The sequence below is a fragment of the Arvicola amphibius genome, chromosome 3 (assembly GCF_903992535.2).
Source record: "Arvicola amphibius chromosome 3, mArvAmp1.2, whole genome shotgun sequence".
NCBI lineage: Eukaryota > Metazoa > Chordata > Mammalia > Rodentia > Cricetidae > Arvicola > Arvicola amphibius.
In genome coordinates this window covers 87,408,571-87,425,973 of record NC_052049.1, presented here as the reverse complement: position 1 = coordinate 87,425,973, position 17,403 = coordinate 87,408,571, and the positions used below count along the sequence as shown (strand labels likewise).

The 17,403-nt window shown below is 37.9% G+C and overlaps 1 protein-coding gene across 1 annotated transcript in view; it reads left to right on the top strand.

Moving 5' to 3' along the window:
- The window catches only part of Muc16 (mucin 16, cell surface associated), a 185,925-nt gene that overhangs the window by 134,354 nt on the left and 34,168 nt on the right, over positions 1-17,403 (top strand). Inside the window, exons 50-65 of the mRNA XM_042054693.1 lie at positions 560-595; positions 1,852-1,917; positions 2,607-2,728; positions 2,825-2,883; positions 3,022-3,194; positions 4,320-4,355; positions 5,446-5,511; positions 6,429-6,550; positions 6,638-6,696; positions 6,821-6,993; positions 8,155-8,190; positions 9,861-9,926; positions 10,832-10,953; positions 11,051-11,109; positions 11,219-11,391; positions 12,471-12,506. Of these exons, the coding sequence (XP_041910627.1) occupies positions 560-595; positions 1,852-1,917; positions 2,607-2,728; positions 2,825-2,883; positions 3,022-3,194; positions 4,320-4,355; positions 5,446-5,511; positions 6,429-6,550; positions 6,638-6,696; positions 6,821-6,993; positions 8,155-8,190; positions 9,861-9,926; positions 10,832-10,953; positions 11,051-11,109; positions 11,219-11,391; positions 12,471-12,506 (1,404 nt within the window). The remainder of the gene's footprint in view (positions 1-559; positions 596-1,851; positions 1,918-2,606; positions 2,729-2,824; positions 2,884-3,021; positions 3,195-4,319; positions 4,356-5,445; positions 5,512-6,428; positions 6,551-6,637; positions 6,697-6,820; positions 6,994-8,154; positions 8,191-9,860; positions 9,927-10,831; positions 10,954-11,050; positions 11,110-11,218; positions 11,392-12,470; positions 12,507-17,403) is intronic.

Below are 17,403 nucleotides of genomic sequence, written 5' to 3'. Positions count from 1 at the left end.
ATGCCCCCACTTTGATATTCTGGTTTACATACATCCCTTTAATTATGTCCCAGAAAAAAAACTTGCTTGGGTTCTGCCTTCATAAATTGTACTGTTTAAATGCATCACTTTGTTGTCCAGTCAATGTTTACCAAAATCTACTATAAATCAGATCTTATCCCTGCCACCAGGAACAAGTAATTTTGATGTGTACCTTATTTGGCCATTACTATATGCTCCATTTGGAAATAGAATACCACAGAGATAAGTGCTCAGTAAACAAAAACTAGATAACAGAGGTAGATTAAAAGGGAAGACAGTATTGCAGATAAACTGCATATGTGGGAGTATAGAAGTTTAAATCTCTTATTTTTCTCTTGCTATTGAATAGTGTGGAAGAAATAGACTAATTGAAATAATAAGAAATTGTTCATGATGATATTTAAGTCAGATCTGGGCACATGAGTTCGAGTCTTAGTAAGCACAAAAATATTTTTCAAAATGGGGCCCCACATGTACCAAAGCATGGTGTATGGATCCACTATGATGCTTCCACTTATGCATAATTTTTATTTCCTAGGTTACAATGAAGCTGGTCCAGATGTACCTCCTACAAGTATGTATTCATAAAACTAAGCATTTTAGCCTATGTATGTCTCCTCATTCAGAAAGAAAGCATGCCTCAGAACAAACCAGCCACCTAAGAGAGGCTAAGGTTTTAGTAGATGAGTTCTAGGCCTCTCTTGTGGACCTTTGTCCCTAGCATTGGATTTCTGAACTTTTCATGCACCTCTTGGTTAAAGGAAGAAGTTTGAACAAGAGTTATAGGAAGGCAGAGGTCAGATGGTGACTGTAGTTTATCCCTCCCATTAACAAATACCCCGTTAGGGAATTCATTCTCAGGTTATAAACTATGATAATTACTTAAGTGATTTGTGACTTTTGCTTTTTAAAAATCAGTAACCTCTCCACCTATCTTTTCAGCAATCCATTCTTTCATTTTCCCTAACATTCGTCTTATCTGATACTGCATTTCCATCCACCCATCCAACAGTTCATGCATTACACATTTTACTGATCATCCTTTTACAATTTATTCTATCTGGTTTTGTTTCTTTCTATATTCATTCACCCACTTGTCCATCATTTACTTCTGTCCTTCATTTCTTCTATCAATTTGTCCATCCATCCATCCATCCATCCATCCATCCATCCATCTTCACATCCATCTGTGTACTTACGGATGCATATATACTTACAGATATATGCATCTATCCGTGAACCATCGATCCATAAATCCACCTATCTACCTGTCCATGCATTTGTCAATCCATTCTCCCATTTACCACACATCTTCTTTTGTCCAAATGTCTATTTGACACTCAGTCCCTCTCTCTCACTTCCACTATGCATCTATATGCCTCTCCAGCCACTCTGTGAACAACTTAACCACCCGCCCATCCATCTTCCTATTTGTCAATTTATCCCTCTAGCTTCCCAGCACACATTCACACCCTCCATCTGCCTAGTTGCCTACCTATACTCATTCATCTACTTGTACTTTCTTCCTTTTGCTTTGCTTCCACCTATGTTTTCATTCTTTTTGTATTCTTTTTTGACCTATTATTTGTATATTCTTCATTACAATGGTCCCTTTCATTTTCTGCACTCACATTCACCCTTACTTTTTGATCAGTCCCTCTTCTTACCACCCTATCTTACTAATTTCATTCACAGTTTTTTCTCATTTCTCCACTCACATGACTGCTCTTTCCTTTACTTTTGTGGGTGATTTGTCTGACTTGGATCTGTGCTATAAAGGCTTTCCTATCAGGGCACTCTGTCCATACCTGATGATAGCCTTTCCCACAGCTCCAGAACCAGCCACCACCATCTTGCCCTCCCCGTCGACATCTCTACAGCCAGAGTCCAATACAGGTACCTGGGGGACCCTTTGATTTCACTTGATGAAAACATCTTGCCCCACACTTCTCATAGTTGTCACGTGTCACATAAGAGCTAGGAAACATGTGATGTGAAGAACCCAGTGCCAGGTTTATCATAACAAGCACAATATCAGACGAGCAGCTAAGTTAGATGCCTCCCATCATGCAAACACCATGTTCACAAGGTAAACCGATGATTTCAATACAATGAGGACAATTCAGAGGGAAATATAACTGGCATTATAGAAAAGAGGGCTTTATAGAGAAAACTCCATCTGTACTGATACTCCTGGTAAAATAGGGATGATCCTGATAAATGGGGAATAAAGAGTTGATTATAGGGAATTACATCAGCGATGACTCAGTAATCAAAAATAGCATATACATACAGAGAATTGATTATGCCTGGGTTTTCATGAAGAATAAGCCTTACTACAGAAAGGTTAATGATGGCTAAAGGTCATTAAAAACAGCTTAGAATGAACTTCAGTACCAAATTAAGAAGCTTCTGCTTAAGGTGGGTAGATGATTTCATGGGTAAAGTGTTTGGCTCACAAACATGAACACCAAAGTTCAAATTCCCAGCACCCATGTAAGTGTTGGATAGTCATGTCAGAGCAGAATTCCACTGTGTCATAGTGAACACTCACTTGTAGGTATTTACTCTCTGTCTTCCTCCAGCTATGAGGCACCACCTGGAAACCTTCACAATCAACTTCACCATCTCTAACCTTCCATATTCAGCAGACATGATCAGTGGCTCAGCCTTGTTCAACTCCACTGAGCATGTCCTACAACACCTGGTAAGACCCTTTGTCCTGAGAAGCCCATGCCAAAATTAACTTCATCTACATTTTTTACCCATCTGTTTACTCTCTTTTCCCCTTTTTCATCCACAGCTTGGATCCTTGTTCCAGAATAGCTCCTTTAACTCAAGTTGCAGACTGACCTCCCTCAGGTTATTCTGCTTCCATATAATTGCCTGACAATAATTATCCCTTCTTTTGATCTTCTGCTGTTTTCTCCTTCCTTGGGGTTTCCATCTACATTATACATATTAGAACCTCCCTTGAATCTCTATACCTTTCTCTTTAAGGCCTGCAAAGAATGGAACATTCACAGTGGTAGCTACCACCTGCACCTACCAGCATGACCCTGCACATTCTGGAATGGATGCACAGCGTCTGTACTCAGAACTGAGTCATCTGAGCCATGGAGTCACCCAACTGGGAAACTACACACTGGAGAAGCACAGCCTCTATGTGAATGGTGAGCATGGTCTGTGGTTTGCTATCTGGTATCTATCCTCAAGCATTCTTTATTTTCTCTACACTCCCATATGTTCCTAGTGGTTTCTGTGTAGACCAGCTGTTTCTGTGTTCTTCATTTCTGTCCAAATGATCAAATAAGCACACACAAAAGCATAGAGGAGTAAAGTAGACTATCATAGCATGGACAATGTTAAGAAAGAGATACATATAAATGCTGGTCTTTAACTCACTTTGATCCATCCAGGAATCTAGGCCTTAAGACAGTGCTGTCCAGAGTTAAGGTATGTCATCCCTCCTGGATGGACCCAATCTGTGAACTCCCTCAGCATCAAGCTCAGAGTTTGCCTCCTTGGTGATACTAAATTGTCAAAATGACCATTTGTATCAAGCATTACACCCCATGGAGAGTGAAAGATGATATCTTAGACCTTCATACTTCCCTTTTAATGAAGAAAGAAATTAAGGCACTAGGAATGAACAGAGCCAGCATACACTTATAAGAAGTGAAGTTTGAAGTTGGTCTGAGGCTTGGTGTCCTGAGTTTGTATTTTATTCTTTGGCCATTGAAGACCTATACATAGTTTCCCTCTTAAAAATCACAATTTATATGTCTAATTTGTTGCCAAGTCAGCATTTACCAAGAATCTACTGGAAACAAGACCTTGTTTCTGGTACCAGAGATGAATAAGTTTTGTGTTCATTCACCTAAATATAATTTATAGTAAGGCACAGACTCACTATAATATTGTTTAACACAATATTCTTTAAGTGGAATAAGATGCATATGATGGCAAATTATCATATGCATATATATATGTATATATATGTATATATATGAGGTGAGTAGATAATGGCATAGATAGACTATATCTTTGGCTTTTGAGGTATGAACATAAATCATATGGGAGACTCATTCTAGTAGCATCTAAAGAGCTGGTAGGGAAGAGTTGGGTCTAAATGAAGTATCAGGAAGTTTTTCCTCATGACAATATTTAAGTAAGATCCTAGAACATTAGTAGATAGTAAGTGCTCACAAGGTTATGTATCCATTTCCCACATAGATGGCAGCATGGTGTATGAGATCATTCCACACCTTGCACTTATCTTGACTTTTGTTTTCTAGACTACAATGGACTTGGTCCCGATATACTTACTACAGGTAAGTATCAAATCCTGCCAACTTGGTCTTGGTCAAGGCTTTCCTCCTCTCTTACAAAGGAAGCTAGCCTCAAACACAAGTCAGTCTCCTGTGTGGAGCTAGTAGCAGAATGATGAGCCCCTGGCCCATTTTTTGTTCTTCATCCATGGTATTGGATTTCTGAATTTGTTTTAGTCCTTCAGCTTGGAGGAAGAAATATGAATAAGTGGTTGTTACTTATAAAAAGAATCATATCAGATAGTAATTTTTTTCTTTCTTCTTTTGTTTATGAGAAAAGTATAATATACTTCTCTCTTTCCTTTTCCCTTTCCTCCCTTCAAAACCACCCATAAACTTCCTTTCTATCTTTCAAATTCATGGCCATTTTCTTTTTATTAGTTACTGTTACTTGCATAGGCATATATACATATACATATATATTCCTAAATGTGTCTTGCTTAGTCTGTATAATGTTACTTGTATCTATATTTTCAGGACTAACTATTTGATATTGGATAACCAATTGGTGTGCTCTTCCCTAGGGAAGAGTATTTTTCCCACTCTCGTCATATATCCACCTATTTATTTTTTAGTTCATTTGCTTGAATTTTCTCCTTTGTTTTTTCCCCTACACATCTACCCAAACATCCATCTATGCATCCGTGCACCCATATATCCATTCATTTACCCACATGCACTCACTCACCCACTTCCTCCTTAAGTCAATCTCTCCATCCACCCATGCACCCACTTACCCATCTAAGCACCAATTCATTCACCTGTTCAGTCATCCAACAATCATATTTATTTGTTTATTTGTTCTTGTCTCCAATCTCCCATTTATCACATTTTTATTCCTCTTGAAACACATTTGAGCCATTTATCATCAATTTATCACTTCCTTATTTGTCTTCACATTGATAAATTGCTCACAATTTTCATTGCCTTGAATAAATTTCATTCATAGACTTAGTTGCCCCTACACTCACATAGTCACTCTTGTTTATGGTCCACTTATGAATGATTAATCTGTCTTGAACCACTTCTAGAAGAGTTCATTGACTGTATTGGGAGGGCCTATGTTCATCACTGCTAACAGCCTTTTTTACAGCTCCTGAGCCAAGCACCTCCATCCTGCCTTTTACATTGACATCTGTACAGCCAGAATCCACCACAGGTATTTGGGGGAAGCCTTTTCCTACACTTGATGAAAAGCTCTGTTCCGCACTTCCATGTCCTGACTTACATGAGACCTAGAGAGCCATGGTGTGAGGATCCAATGCCAGTATCATTATTAAAATAACAGATATTAGACCAGCATTTCAATCAGATGTGTGCCCCTCATGCAGCTACCAGGCTTCTGACGAATAGACCATGACAATACAATGAGAGATTCTTGTGAAGTGAGAGGCACCTGACACAATATAAGTGGGTAGGGGCCTTCTAGAAAAAACTCCACCTGAACTGTTATTTGTTGATGTGAAGGAAGATTCCAATGGTGTGAACTCAGGGGCCATCAAGAGCAAGTGAGTAGAGAGACTTGAGGAGTTTGGTTTTCTTGAAGCATGAAGCTCAGCTTTCAGTGATAACTCTCCATGTCCACTCCAGGATCCACAAGGCCATAGTGTTAGGCACAGAACTGATAAGTAACTGAATCTGGGAATCATAAGAAACCACATTAAAGGAATCTTGAGTGTCAAACCAAGAAACAAGAACTTGACACTGAAACTCCAAAGGGAGCCATAGGGGGTTAGAGCACTGAAAATGTCGTAATGAATTTTTCCTTTCAGAAATGCTTTCCTTCTGGTCATCATAGAAAAATCCACTTAGCTGGAAAACACAGTGAATCTTACAGTGTAATATCCTGGATATGAGAAGATAAGAACTGATCTGTGTGTCAAAGGAGATAGCACACATGAAGAACATTCACAATAGGGAATTTGTGTGACACAGAAATGAGATGTTCAGCTCTGACTTGGATTGTGCAGTTACAGGTGGTGGTATACGGGGATATATAACTTGATGAGTATAGGAATCTAGTGTAGTATCTTTGAACTCTCAGTTACAGGGATCTCTCTTCCTGTCTTCCCACAGCTGTGGAGTATCATCTGAAGACTGTCATACTCAATTTCACTATCTCTAATCTTCCTTATTCAGAAGACATGAACTATAGCTCAGCCATGTTCAACTCCACTGAGAGTGTTCTTCAGTTCTTGGTGAGACCCTCATCCTGGAAACAGCGTGTAGGACAAAGTTGCTGAATATCCTGCATACAACTCTTTTCTTTTTTCTTTCCTGTATAGCTTACACCCTTGTTCCAGAATATCTCCTTCAACGCAAGCTGCAGACTGACCTTTCTCAGGTGAGTCCACTTCCTTGTCATTTTCCAGGAACGACTGTACATAATGACCCTTCTGCTGTTTCTTCCTTCACTGGGACTCTCAGCCACCTGAAGGTATCTCCAAAGTTTCCACATCTCTTTTCAGGCCTGAGAAGAATCAAAACTCCACTAGTGTAATTGTCATTTGTTCCTACCAACATGATTCTATGCATCCTGGGCTGCACACACAAGAAATATATTCAGAGATGAGCCATCTGACCCATGGAGTCACTCAGCTGGGCAACTACACATTGGACAAAGATAGTCTCTATGTGAATGGTGAGCATGGTCTATGTTTTCCTAGTGGATGTCTTCAGCCATTTTTTATTTCCCTAGCCTTTTCAAAGTCAGGAATATCTTTCTATACCAGTTGCCTCCGTGTTCTTAGATTCTCTTCCAAGAATTTAAGGAGCACACATAAATAGCACTTCAGGAGTACAGCTGTGTCCCAAGTCAGGAAAAAATATGGATGTAAATAGTGGCCCTCATTTCTCTTTCTATTTCTTTTATAGTTTAGGAACCTTATCCATAAGATAGAGAGAGCTACAAAGAATTAAGGTGGAATTATGTGCTCCATTTAAACTAATCCCAATTCCCCCATTCACAGAATTCCCAGAGCTTTGACTTGGTGGTTTTTGCTTACCCTCCATTCCTTCTCTCTTTCTTTTGTTTGTGCATCTGTCTAGCCATATGTGCATGTATTCATCCATTGATCATCTATTCATTCATTCATTCATTCAACTCACAGCTATTCACTCTTGCCAGCTCACAATCAGTATTCACCACTAATTACCATGATTGATGTTCATACACGTTATTCTCATTTTAAGACAGAAACTAAAGCACATGTAGGTAAATTGACTTGCCCACTGTAACATAAATTTGTCTGGATATGAATTCTAAAGTTTCAATTTAAACCTAGTCCTTTAACTTCGCTGTTTGAAGGACTCATATGAGATTTTTCTCTTATAATTTACACAATTTAAATTCATCATTACATTTTTCATTTAGGATTTTTCATATATTCATTATAATAGAAACATGGCTGACACTAAGAACAAGTAAGTTACATGCATACTTTGTCCCAGTGGAGAATGGAGTTTTTAGTTCAGTTCTATATTCTTCCCAATAAATATATAAGGGAGGAGGATAGGATGATGGTATAAGTGGATGCATGTAAATATGTTGAGTGATACCTAAGAATAAGGCATATAGACATAATTTAAAGGAGCATAATTGAGATTAAGTAGGGAAGAGTTAGATGAGTTGAAACACCAAACCATTCTTCCTAATGCCAATCAAGTCAGATCATAGAACTTCAATGGATGCTCAGTTAGTGTATAAAATGATATAGATCTACATTGTACCACATGAACTAATGCATGATGCTAAGGACTGTGCAGCACATTCTCCTTACATTTTTTTTTTTTGCTTTTCTAGGTTACAGTGGAACTAGTACAGAAGAATCAATGACAAGTAAGTATCAGTTTAGCCTGACCTTGGTCTTGGTCCATGCTTTTCTCTTCGTTTCTAAAGGAAGCTTGTCCTAAACACAAGCTAGTCTCTGGAAAGGGTCCAGAGACTCAGTGGAAAGAGAGTTGGAAGCCTCTTTTTGGGTCTTAAGCCCTGGTGCTGAATTTCCAAATTTTCCTCAATCCTCTGAGTCAGAAGAAAAAATTGTACAATTATTTTATATTGTATTATTAAGCTGAATTAATTGAGAGACTAGTTTATGTTACCTAAAACAAATGCTACTTAGGATGTAGTAGGAGCTAAGTAGAACATTTTGATGTCTACTAAAGTGTTTGTATAAAATATCCCACTCATTCAGTATCCCACTCATATATCTTTCTAGCTGTCCACTCTTTCATTTGCTAGTTACTGTTCATCCAGAACTGCATTTTCAGTCATCCATCCATCCATTCACCCACCCACACATCCATCCATTCTCTTTTCCATCATCCTATATTTCTCTACTTCTTTTTTATCATTCCTTCTCTAATTATCCTTCTAGACTTTCATCCATCCACTATTTATCCATGCAATCATATTTCTCTCCATTTGCTAACTTTTATTTTCACCTCTTTTATATCTTACACATATACACATATACACACATACAACACACACTTCTACAGAGTCATCCATCCATTATCGCCCTGCATACCTATCCACTCATTTACTCACCCACCCATGTATTCAGTACCTAGATATCCGTCAATTTATTTAAATACCTATTTACATTTTCTCATCTGTATCTGTGCTTATGATCTGTTCCTTTCACTTTTTTGTTTGTACATCTGTCTATCCATATGTACATGTATCCACCCATTTATCACCTCTTCAGTCATCCATCCATCCATCCATTTACCATCCTGTTCATCAACCAATATCCATCCACCTATTCAACTACCTACTCATGCATATACTTGGATGAATGAATAAAAATGAATGAAATTTATGCCCTGGCAATGCTGAAACATGCATGGACATGCCCACATAGGAGAGTTCTGTTGAACTTGTTCATATTGGGTTTTATGATCTAAGTTAATGAGAATAGCTGACCAGGTTTCTTCCTTAGTGGGGCCCAGATTAGATGGATGTGAACCACCATGTGGTTGCTGGGAATTGAACTCAGGACATTTGAAAGAGCAGGCAGTGCTCTTAACCACTTAGTCATCTCTCCAGCCCCATGCATATACTTACCCCAACACATACATACACTTACTCTAACACAAATCTGTCAGTTCGTGAACTTCCTCACTATTCATCATGCTCTTTTACTTACAAGTTATTTGTTCCCTCTTTCCTTCCTTTTATTTCTCCAGATACTTATTATTATTATTATTATTATTATTATTATTATTATTATTATTAAATTTTGGGTTGACCCTTCAACTATTCTTTCTTCTTTCTATTTAACTATTTAACAATTCAATTACTGCCCACCTTTTTCTGGCCAACCACTCTCACTATCTGAGTTAATTTTATTCACAGGTTTTTTCAACATTATCACCCATTTGCTCTTTTGATCCCCTTTGAGTGTTATCTACATACAAATGGTTGCTCTGCCTTGAACTACTGCTGCATGGGCTCCTCTAAATATGTGGGGATTTTCTCATCCCTGATGACATCCCTTTCCACAGATCCTGAATCAGCAACTACCATGCTGTCTTCTCCAACAATACCTGTGCAAACAGAATCCACCACAGGTATCAGAGAACCTGTTTCTATTTTTATAAGATCTTTGTCCCACAGTTCTGATTATATAAGATCTAAATGGAAGGATATGAAGAACCTAGTTCCATAGCCATCATCAGACACAAAGACTATAGTAGCAATTCAATCATTTGCCAAGCCTCATACAACCACTGGGATTGCAAGGTATACAGACAACTGCACTGCAGTGAGGAATTTGGCTTGGGCATGCATCTAACATAATATAAAGGGTAAAGGACTTTCTAAAGACAGTTCATCCTGATTTGAATCTCTCATACTGACTAGGAGTGGCCAACATAACTTAAATGATATCAACAATGAGTGCTGTTTGACCTAGAAAAACAGAGTATACTGGGATAAATGAGAGGAATTTGGCATCCATGGAGCATAAAGCTCATCTCCCAATATAGCCTTTGCATTTCTAATTCAGAGCCTGTAAAGACAGGATGGTAGGTCCGGATTATTTATGATAACCAAAGCTAAAATGTCATTAGAAACGAGATTGGAGAGGGCCTTGAAAGACAAATCAAAACACTCAAATTGAAAACTGAAACTGCACAAAGATCTATGAGTTGTAGAAGTAACAGGACAGTCACAGTGAGGCTTTCTTTTCAGAATACTTTAAAGTTCAGTGTAGAAAAAAGTCCCTTAGACAGTATATCCCGTGAGTCTGCTAGGGTGATCATGTGAATAAGAGAAGATACTGTTATGATAGGAAAGTACACACAAAGTATGTTAGGAGCATTCAGAAAGGTTAGTTGGATGTGTCATAGAAATGAGATATTCAGGTTGTAGGTAGGCTGGGTATTTTGGTAGATGAGAAGCAAAAGGAGATATGACTTGATGAGTATTGTATTCCAGTGTGCTTGCAGGTAAAATCTCTTCCCATCTCTTCCAGCTGTGGGGCACCACTTGAAAACTGTCTCAGTCAGCTTCACTATTTCCAACCTCCCATATTCAGCAAATATGAACAATGGCTCAGCTGTGTTCAACTCCACTGAGACCCTCCTAAAGAATCTGGTGAGCCCCTCATTCCAGTAGCTTCTGCTCAGATAAATCACATCTAACAACTCTATCCAAATTTTATTTTCATTATTTTCTATGTTTTTCTCCCCAGATGGAACCATTGCTCCATAATGGTTCTTTCAACTCAAGTTGCAGACTGGATTCTCTCAGGTGTGCACTTGCCAAAAAACTATTATTGTTGCCTCTCTTCTTGCTTGCCCTCCTTCTGATTCCTATCAACATTAAAACTTTTCTAATGTCTTTACTCCTCTTGATCGAGGCCTGAGAAGAACAGAATGGCCACTGGTGTAGATGTCATCTGCACATACTTGCATGATCTTGCACATCCTGAGTTGGACACCCAGGGACTGTACTCAGAGCTGAGCAATCTTACCCATGGAATAACGCAGCTGGGCAACTATACACTGGATAAAGAAAGTTTACATGTGAATGGTGAGCATGATATGTGGTTGCTCTGTAATGTCCCCAGCCATCTGTTATTTTTTTCTACCTCTATCGATTATATTGATAATGCTGTCTAGACAAGTTTATTTTAAGTTCATAGCACCTCTTCCAGAATTCATGGAGTACATACAAATAGTTGGACAAGGAGTTATTGGTTTATGGTCATATTGTGTATAAAGTCAAGAAGCAGAAGGAAATGAGTATGTTTGCTGAGCTTCTTCTCTATTCCTTGTTGTTTCTACTTCCAAAAATGTATCCCAAAGTTCATGATACCCACATTTATTTACACTTGATTTGTCCACCCTAAGTAACTGGATATAGAGAATTTCTTGCAGAAATGTTCAGAGACTTGTCAATTGAATGACCCTTGTTAATTGTCAAGCCATTTTAACAATAATACCCTATGATATGGGCAAGGATATATAATGTATCTACATTACTCTGAATTTAACAAAGAAAGCAAACAAAGCACAGAACTGAAAAGGCACATGCCTTTTCTACACTGAGTTTTGAATGAAATTTTGTCATTCTGCAGTTTATATCCAATCACTAAACCATCACAAGGATTTGTGTATGATTTTCACCCTGCTTTCATTTTTAAATAAGCATTTACTATAAACCGTATTTTATTCATCATGCAAAGAACAAATAACTCTCATCTATATTGTTTCTTAATGTGAACTACAGTGGGAACACACACAGTGCATTTTTTAAATCATTGTCTATTCGTGTAATATACTTCAAATGAAAATGGAATACAACTCATAGTAAATGGTCAATAAGGATATTCTGGGTAGATATCCAGTGGCAGAATAAAAATGGTGTGTATTGAGGCATATTGTTGTGGAAGTAAGGTGTAAAATATGTTTTGTAAGAACCTATTGGGGACATAGAGATGAGTATAGCGGAAATACCAAGAAACCCTTCTCCATTATGATTTGTCAGATCTTATAACATGAACAGATGTTCACTAATCTTTTTAGGTGTGGTTTGGTACCAGATAGGCAAAAGCATGCAGAATTCTTTCCCTTGCTCTTCCCTCCTCTAACATGTCTTGTATTTTCTAGGTTATAATGAACCTGGTCCAGAAAAACCTCCTACAAGTATGTATCGATTTAGCCCAACCTACATCTTGGTCCATACTTTTCTCCTCATTTCCCAAGGAAAGCTGATCCAAATACAAACCAGGCTGTTCAAAGAGACCAAGCTCTCAATGGAAGCAATTGGTCTCTTCTTGAAACTACAGCTTTCATGTTGGGTTTCTGAATTTTCCATATTCTTCTTGGTTGGATAAAAATATTTCCAAAATTGTATGATATAGAATTAATTAATGGACTTTAGTTGAGGTGTAATGTGTGTCTCCTACAAGGAAGTGTTCTGACCACAGGGACATTATCATTATCAATGTGCAAATTCGGATGACTAATTAGGTGATTTTCTAGTATTGCCTTCTCTCTTGTATCTTTTCTAATTTATATTAGTTCTCTGAGAGTATTATTCCAGGAATTTGTGTTGCTGTTGTATCAGTGAACACGTGTTACCAGAACAGTCATCACTGTAATTCAAGTGTTAGCACTTGAGCATGTTTGGTGATAGCTTTCCTTCTCCAGTAGCATGCATAGCACCTTCCAGCACTCTGAAAGCCAGCCAGAAGGGATGAAACTTCCAGCTGAGTGCCAGTTTACTTCTCCATGTGCTATGGCTCAAGTGCCTGGTATCTTCAGCAATACAAATCTAACCAAGAAGTTCTGCAGGGTAACCAAATGCAATGGCAATAGCCAGTACTGTTTAGAAGTCACTGGTACATCACTTGGTCAATAGCTCCAAAAGGAATAATCCAATCCTAGTGCTGGATGTTTATTTATCATCCAGTGGTGTCTAGTGAGGCATTGCTGCCCCATTATATAGCAAATCTATTTAGACTCCTTCTATGTGTGCATGCATATACTTTAGGAAGCTTCTATACTATTAGAGTTCTGTCTGACTTTTTGGATTGCCCTTAGTATAAATTATCCCTCCCCATATTCCCTCTCTACATGGTCATCCTAATTTCTTCTATATTTTACCCTTCCCATTCTGTTATTTCCTATCAAGCATTAAATCACCATATCCTATTAAATGAAACACACAAATGTAAAGATTTAAATCTAACATCTACAAAAAATAGAAAAGGCATGACTTCTTCTCTCTTGCTCCAGGTTACTTCACCCATAATGATTGTTTTCAGCTCCATCCATTTACCTTCTCATTTGTTAGCTGTACCATTTTTATTTAATTTTTATGTGATATATTTTGATCATGTTTTTCTCTTCCCAAACTATTTTCAGGTCCTTCCCACTTCGCTACTTGCACAACTTCATGTTCTTCCCCTCTCTTCTATCTCTTTGTTTTTCTCTCTCTCCCCCAAGTTCCCAAAAGACAAAAGTAAAAATTCAAACACATATACAAGAAGACAAAATTTCAAAGTGAAAGAAAATAAAACAAAATCTCACACCAAATTAATAACTGAAAAAAATAAGGTATCCATTTTCTGTTCTCCAACTATTTCTGGGCATGAGTCCTGCCTTGTGTGTGTTTGATACACCCTGTGATACTTCATAGGAGAAAATTAATTTTCCCTTTCTTAGCAGGTGTACATTGCAAATAGCTTCTTGTCTAGGGGTAGAAGTTTGTGTCCACTTCCCTTTCTCAGTGCTGTATTTTTTCTGATTTGAATGAGTACAGTTTTTGTACATTGTACATTGAAATGGTATAGCTTTTGCACATTGTATATTGAATATATTGAACTTGTACAGCTTTTGTCCATTGTACATTGTAGCATTGTAGAAGACTCCAAGGATATAATATCTTCCAGATACAACAGATGAACTCACAGAGATTGTGGCAAATTTGAATAGAGCAGCAATAAACATGGACTTGCATGTTTCTCGACAGTAGCATATAGAATGCTTAGTGTATATACCCAAGAGTGGTAACATTGGATCTTATAGTAGATCTACTTCCAATAATTTAATAACCTCCACACTTATTTCTGTAGTTATTATGCCCCCATGAGAAGTGAGTAGTTGTTCCTGTTTCTCCACATCCATGCCAGCATTTGTTGTCATTTGTTCTATTTGCTGTTTATTTATTTATTTTTTATTTAAGCCATTCTAATAAGGGTAAGATGAAATATTATAGAAGTTTAAATTTTATTTCCCTGGTACCTAGGTATGTTGAACATGTTTTTAAAAATGTTTCTCTACAGTTTGTATTTCATTTTGTGAGAATTATCAGAGCCATGTCACAATTTTTATTGGGTTGTTTTCTTGGTGGTTAATTTTTAATTTATTTTTATATTCTTGACACTAACCCTCTGTTAGGTACTTAGCTGATAAAGATTTTTGTCATTCTTTAGGAAGCCACTTTGCTCAAACAGTGTTATTTTTTTCTCTAGAGAAGCTTTTGATTGACTTGGACATGTTTATTAATTGTTAGTCTTTAAGACTTTGCTATCCAGGTTCTGTCTCTCAAATCCTTTCTTTTGCCAATAAGTTCAAGTGTATTCCCCATTTTCTCCTTAACCACATCAGGGTGCAAGGACTTATGTAAAGGTTGTTTAATCATTTGGAGTTGAGTTTTGGGTGTTCAGTGGCCTATGTACCCATTATATTTCCAGCTTCCCATTCTTCCATTTTCCAGCTATTCCTGAACTCATATCACATTTACATCAATTCATCCATCCATCCATCCATCCATCCATCCATCCATCCATTCTCCTACCTATTCATTTGGATTTCCTTTGTTTCTTCTCTCTCCTTCCTTTATGCATGATTGTGCTCATTCACTCATTCACATTCTTTGATAAACCTATACTAATGTCCAGTTTCTATTTCATGCTTTATTTCTTCTTTTTTCTTCATACATTTATACACAAGTTCACCTGACCTTCTATTAGACACATCCCTGCTTATATATCCATATACTCACAACCTGTGTGATCACTCACTCTTCTGTCAGCTACTATCTATGTATCTTTCTGTCCATTTAGCTGTTTATACACCTGCGTCCTCCATTTGGCTTTCAGTGAATTCACATGCCAGTCCACTCATGTATCCATGCATGCAATACCTATCTATTTGTAGATGGAGGCCGCTTGTTGGTTCCTGGCTACTCAGCCCTGAAATAATAACACAGAAACTGTATTATTCAAATCACTGCTTGTCTCATTAATTCTAGCTTCTTATTGGCTAACTCTTACATATTAATTTAACCCATTTCTACAAATCTCTATATTGCCACATAGCAGTGGCTTACCAGCTAAAGTTCCAGCATCTGTCTCTGGCGAGGCTACATGGCTTCTCCTGACTCCACCCTTCTTTCTCCCAGCATTCAGTTTAGTTTTTCTGACCTACATATATTCCCTGCACAGGCCCAAGATAGTTTCTTTATTAACCAATGGTATTCACAGCATACAGGGAAATACCACGTCATCCATTCATACATCCACCTACCCATCTATTCAATATTCATCTACTTATCCATATAATTATGGTATAATCTGCCCATTCATCAATCAAGACACACACACACATACACACAGTCGTACTTTTTTACCTATCAAGTTCATTCACTTTGTTGTCCTTTCTTCTCTCCTTTCTTGTATCACTAAAATTCCTTTTGAATTATGGAATATTTTGGCCCTCCTTTTATATATTCTTCTGTCTATCCATTCATTTATCCTTTATATATTTTTGAAACTTGTTAATTAAATTTTTTATTCATTTTAAATTGAGACCACAGGTCCCCCTCCCTTCATTCCTCCTGCTCCAGTCATGTCCCTCCTAACCCATCCCCATCCAATCCTGTAAAAAGGTAAGGTCTCCCATGAAGAGTCAACAAAGCCTAGCACATTAAGTTGAGGGACCAAAGCTCTCCCACCAGCACCAAGACTGAGCAAAACATCCCACAATAAGAAATAGGCTCCAAAAAGCCAGTTCATGTCCCAGAGATAGACTTTGGTCCTCCTTCCAGAAGCCTCTCAAACATACAAAGCTACACAGCTGTCACACCTGTTTGTAGTGATCCTAGTTCAGTTCCCATGCAGGTTCCCCAGCTGTGGGTCTGAAGTCTGTGAGTTCACATGAGCTCAGGTCAGCAATTTCTATGCATTAACTCATCATGATCTTGGTTCCCCCTGGTTCATATAGTCTCTATTCCCTCTGTTTTTTTAAATTCATCTGTGTTCTTTGCTCATCCTTCATGCTGATTTCTTATCTCAATATCTTCAATTAATTCTGGTCATAGTTTAATTCACTTCTCCACACACAGTCACTCTTCAGTTTAGCTCATGGTTCATCTATGAATGGTTGTTCTGCCTCTAATCATAGCTAAGAAAAATTCTCTCACTATGGATAGCCTTGTTGTATTTAGAATGGGAAGGTTTTCAGAGGAAAATTCCTCCTGAGCTGAATCTCTAGGATGAGTAAGAACAATCCAGATAAATGAAACATGAAATATTCTTGGAAATGAGAATTTCAGCAATGACAATCCTTTCCACAGCTCGTGAGCCAGCCACCACTATCCTACCTTCTCCATCTGCATCTCTGCAGCCAGAACCTGCCACAGGTATCCAGGGTTCCCATTGCCTGCCTTTGATTAGATCCCCTACCTCAAACTTCCACCCCTGCCTTCCATATAGAGCTAAGAAACAATGATGTAAAGATGCTAGTTTCAGGGTCATCTTCATATGTGCAAAGATCAGACTAACAATCAAACCAGGTGCTTGCCCACCTGCAGCCAAATGGCACGTGAGACAAATAGACAAATAGGGGAAGACTTTCTGAGGAAAAATTCCTCCTAAAACGTAACTCTCTTTGGGTGAATGGGTGTGATCAAGATAATGAAGCATAGAAAGTTCCTGGAAGTGAGGATTTCAATATGAGGGCACAGTGACCATCAAAAAACATAGTAAATGGTGGGATTTGATTTCCATGAATAATAATGTTAACCTTGCAGTGT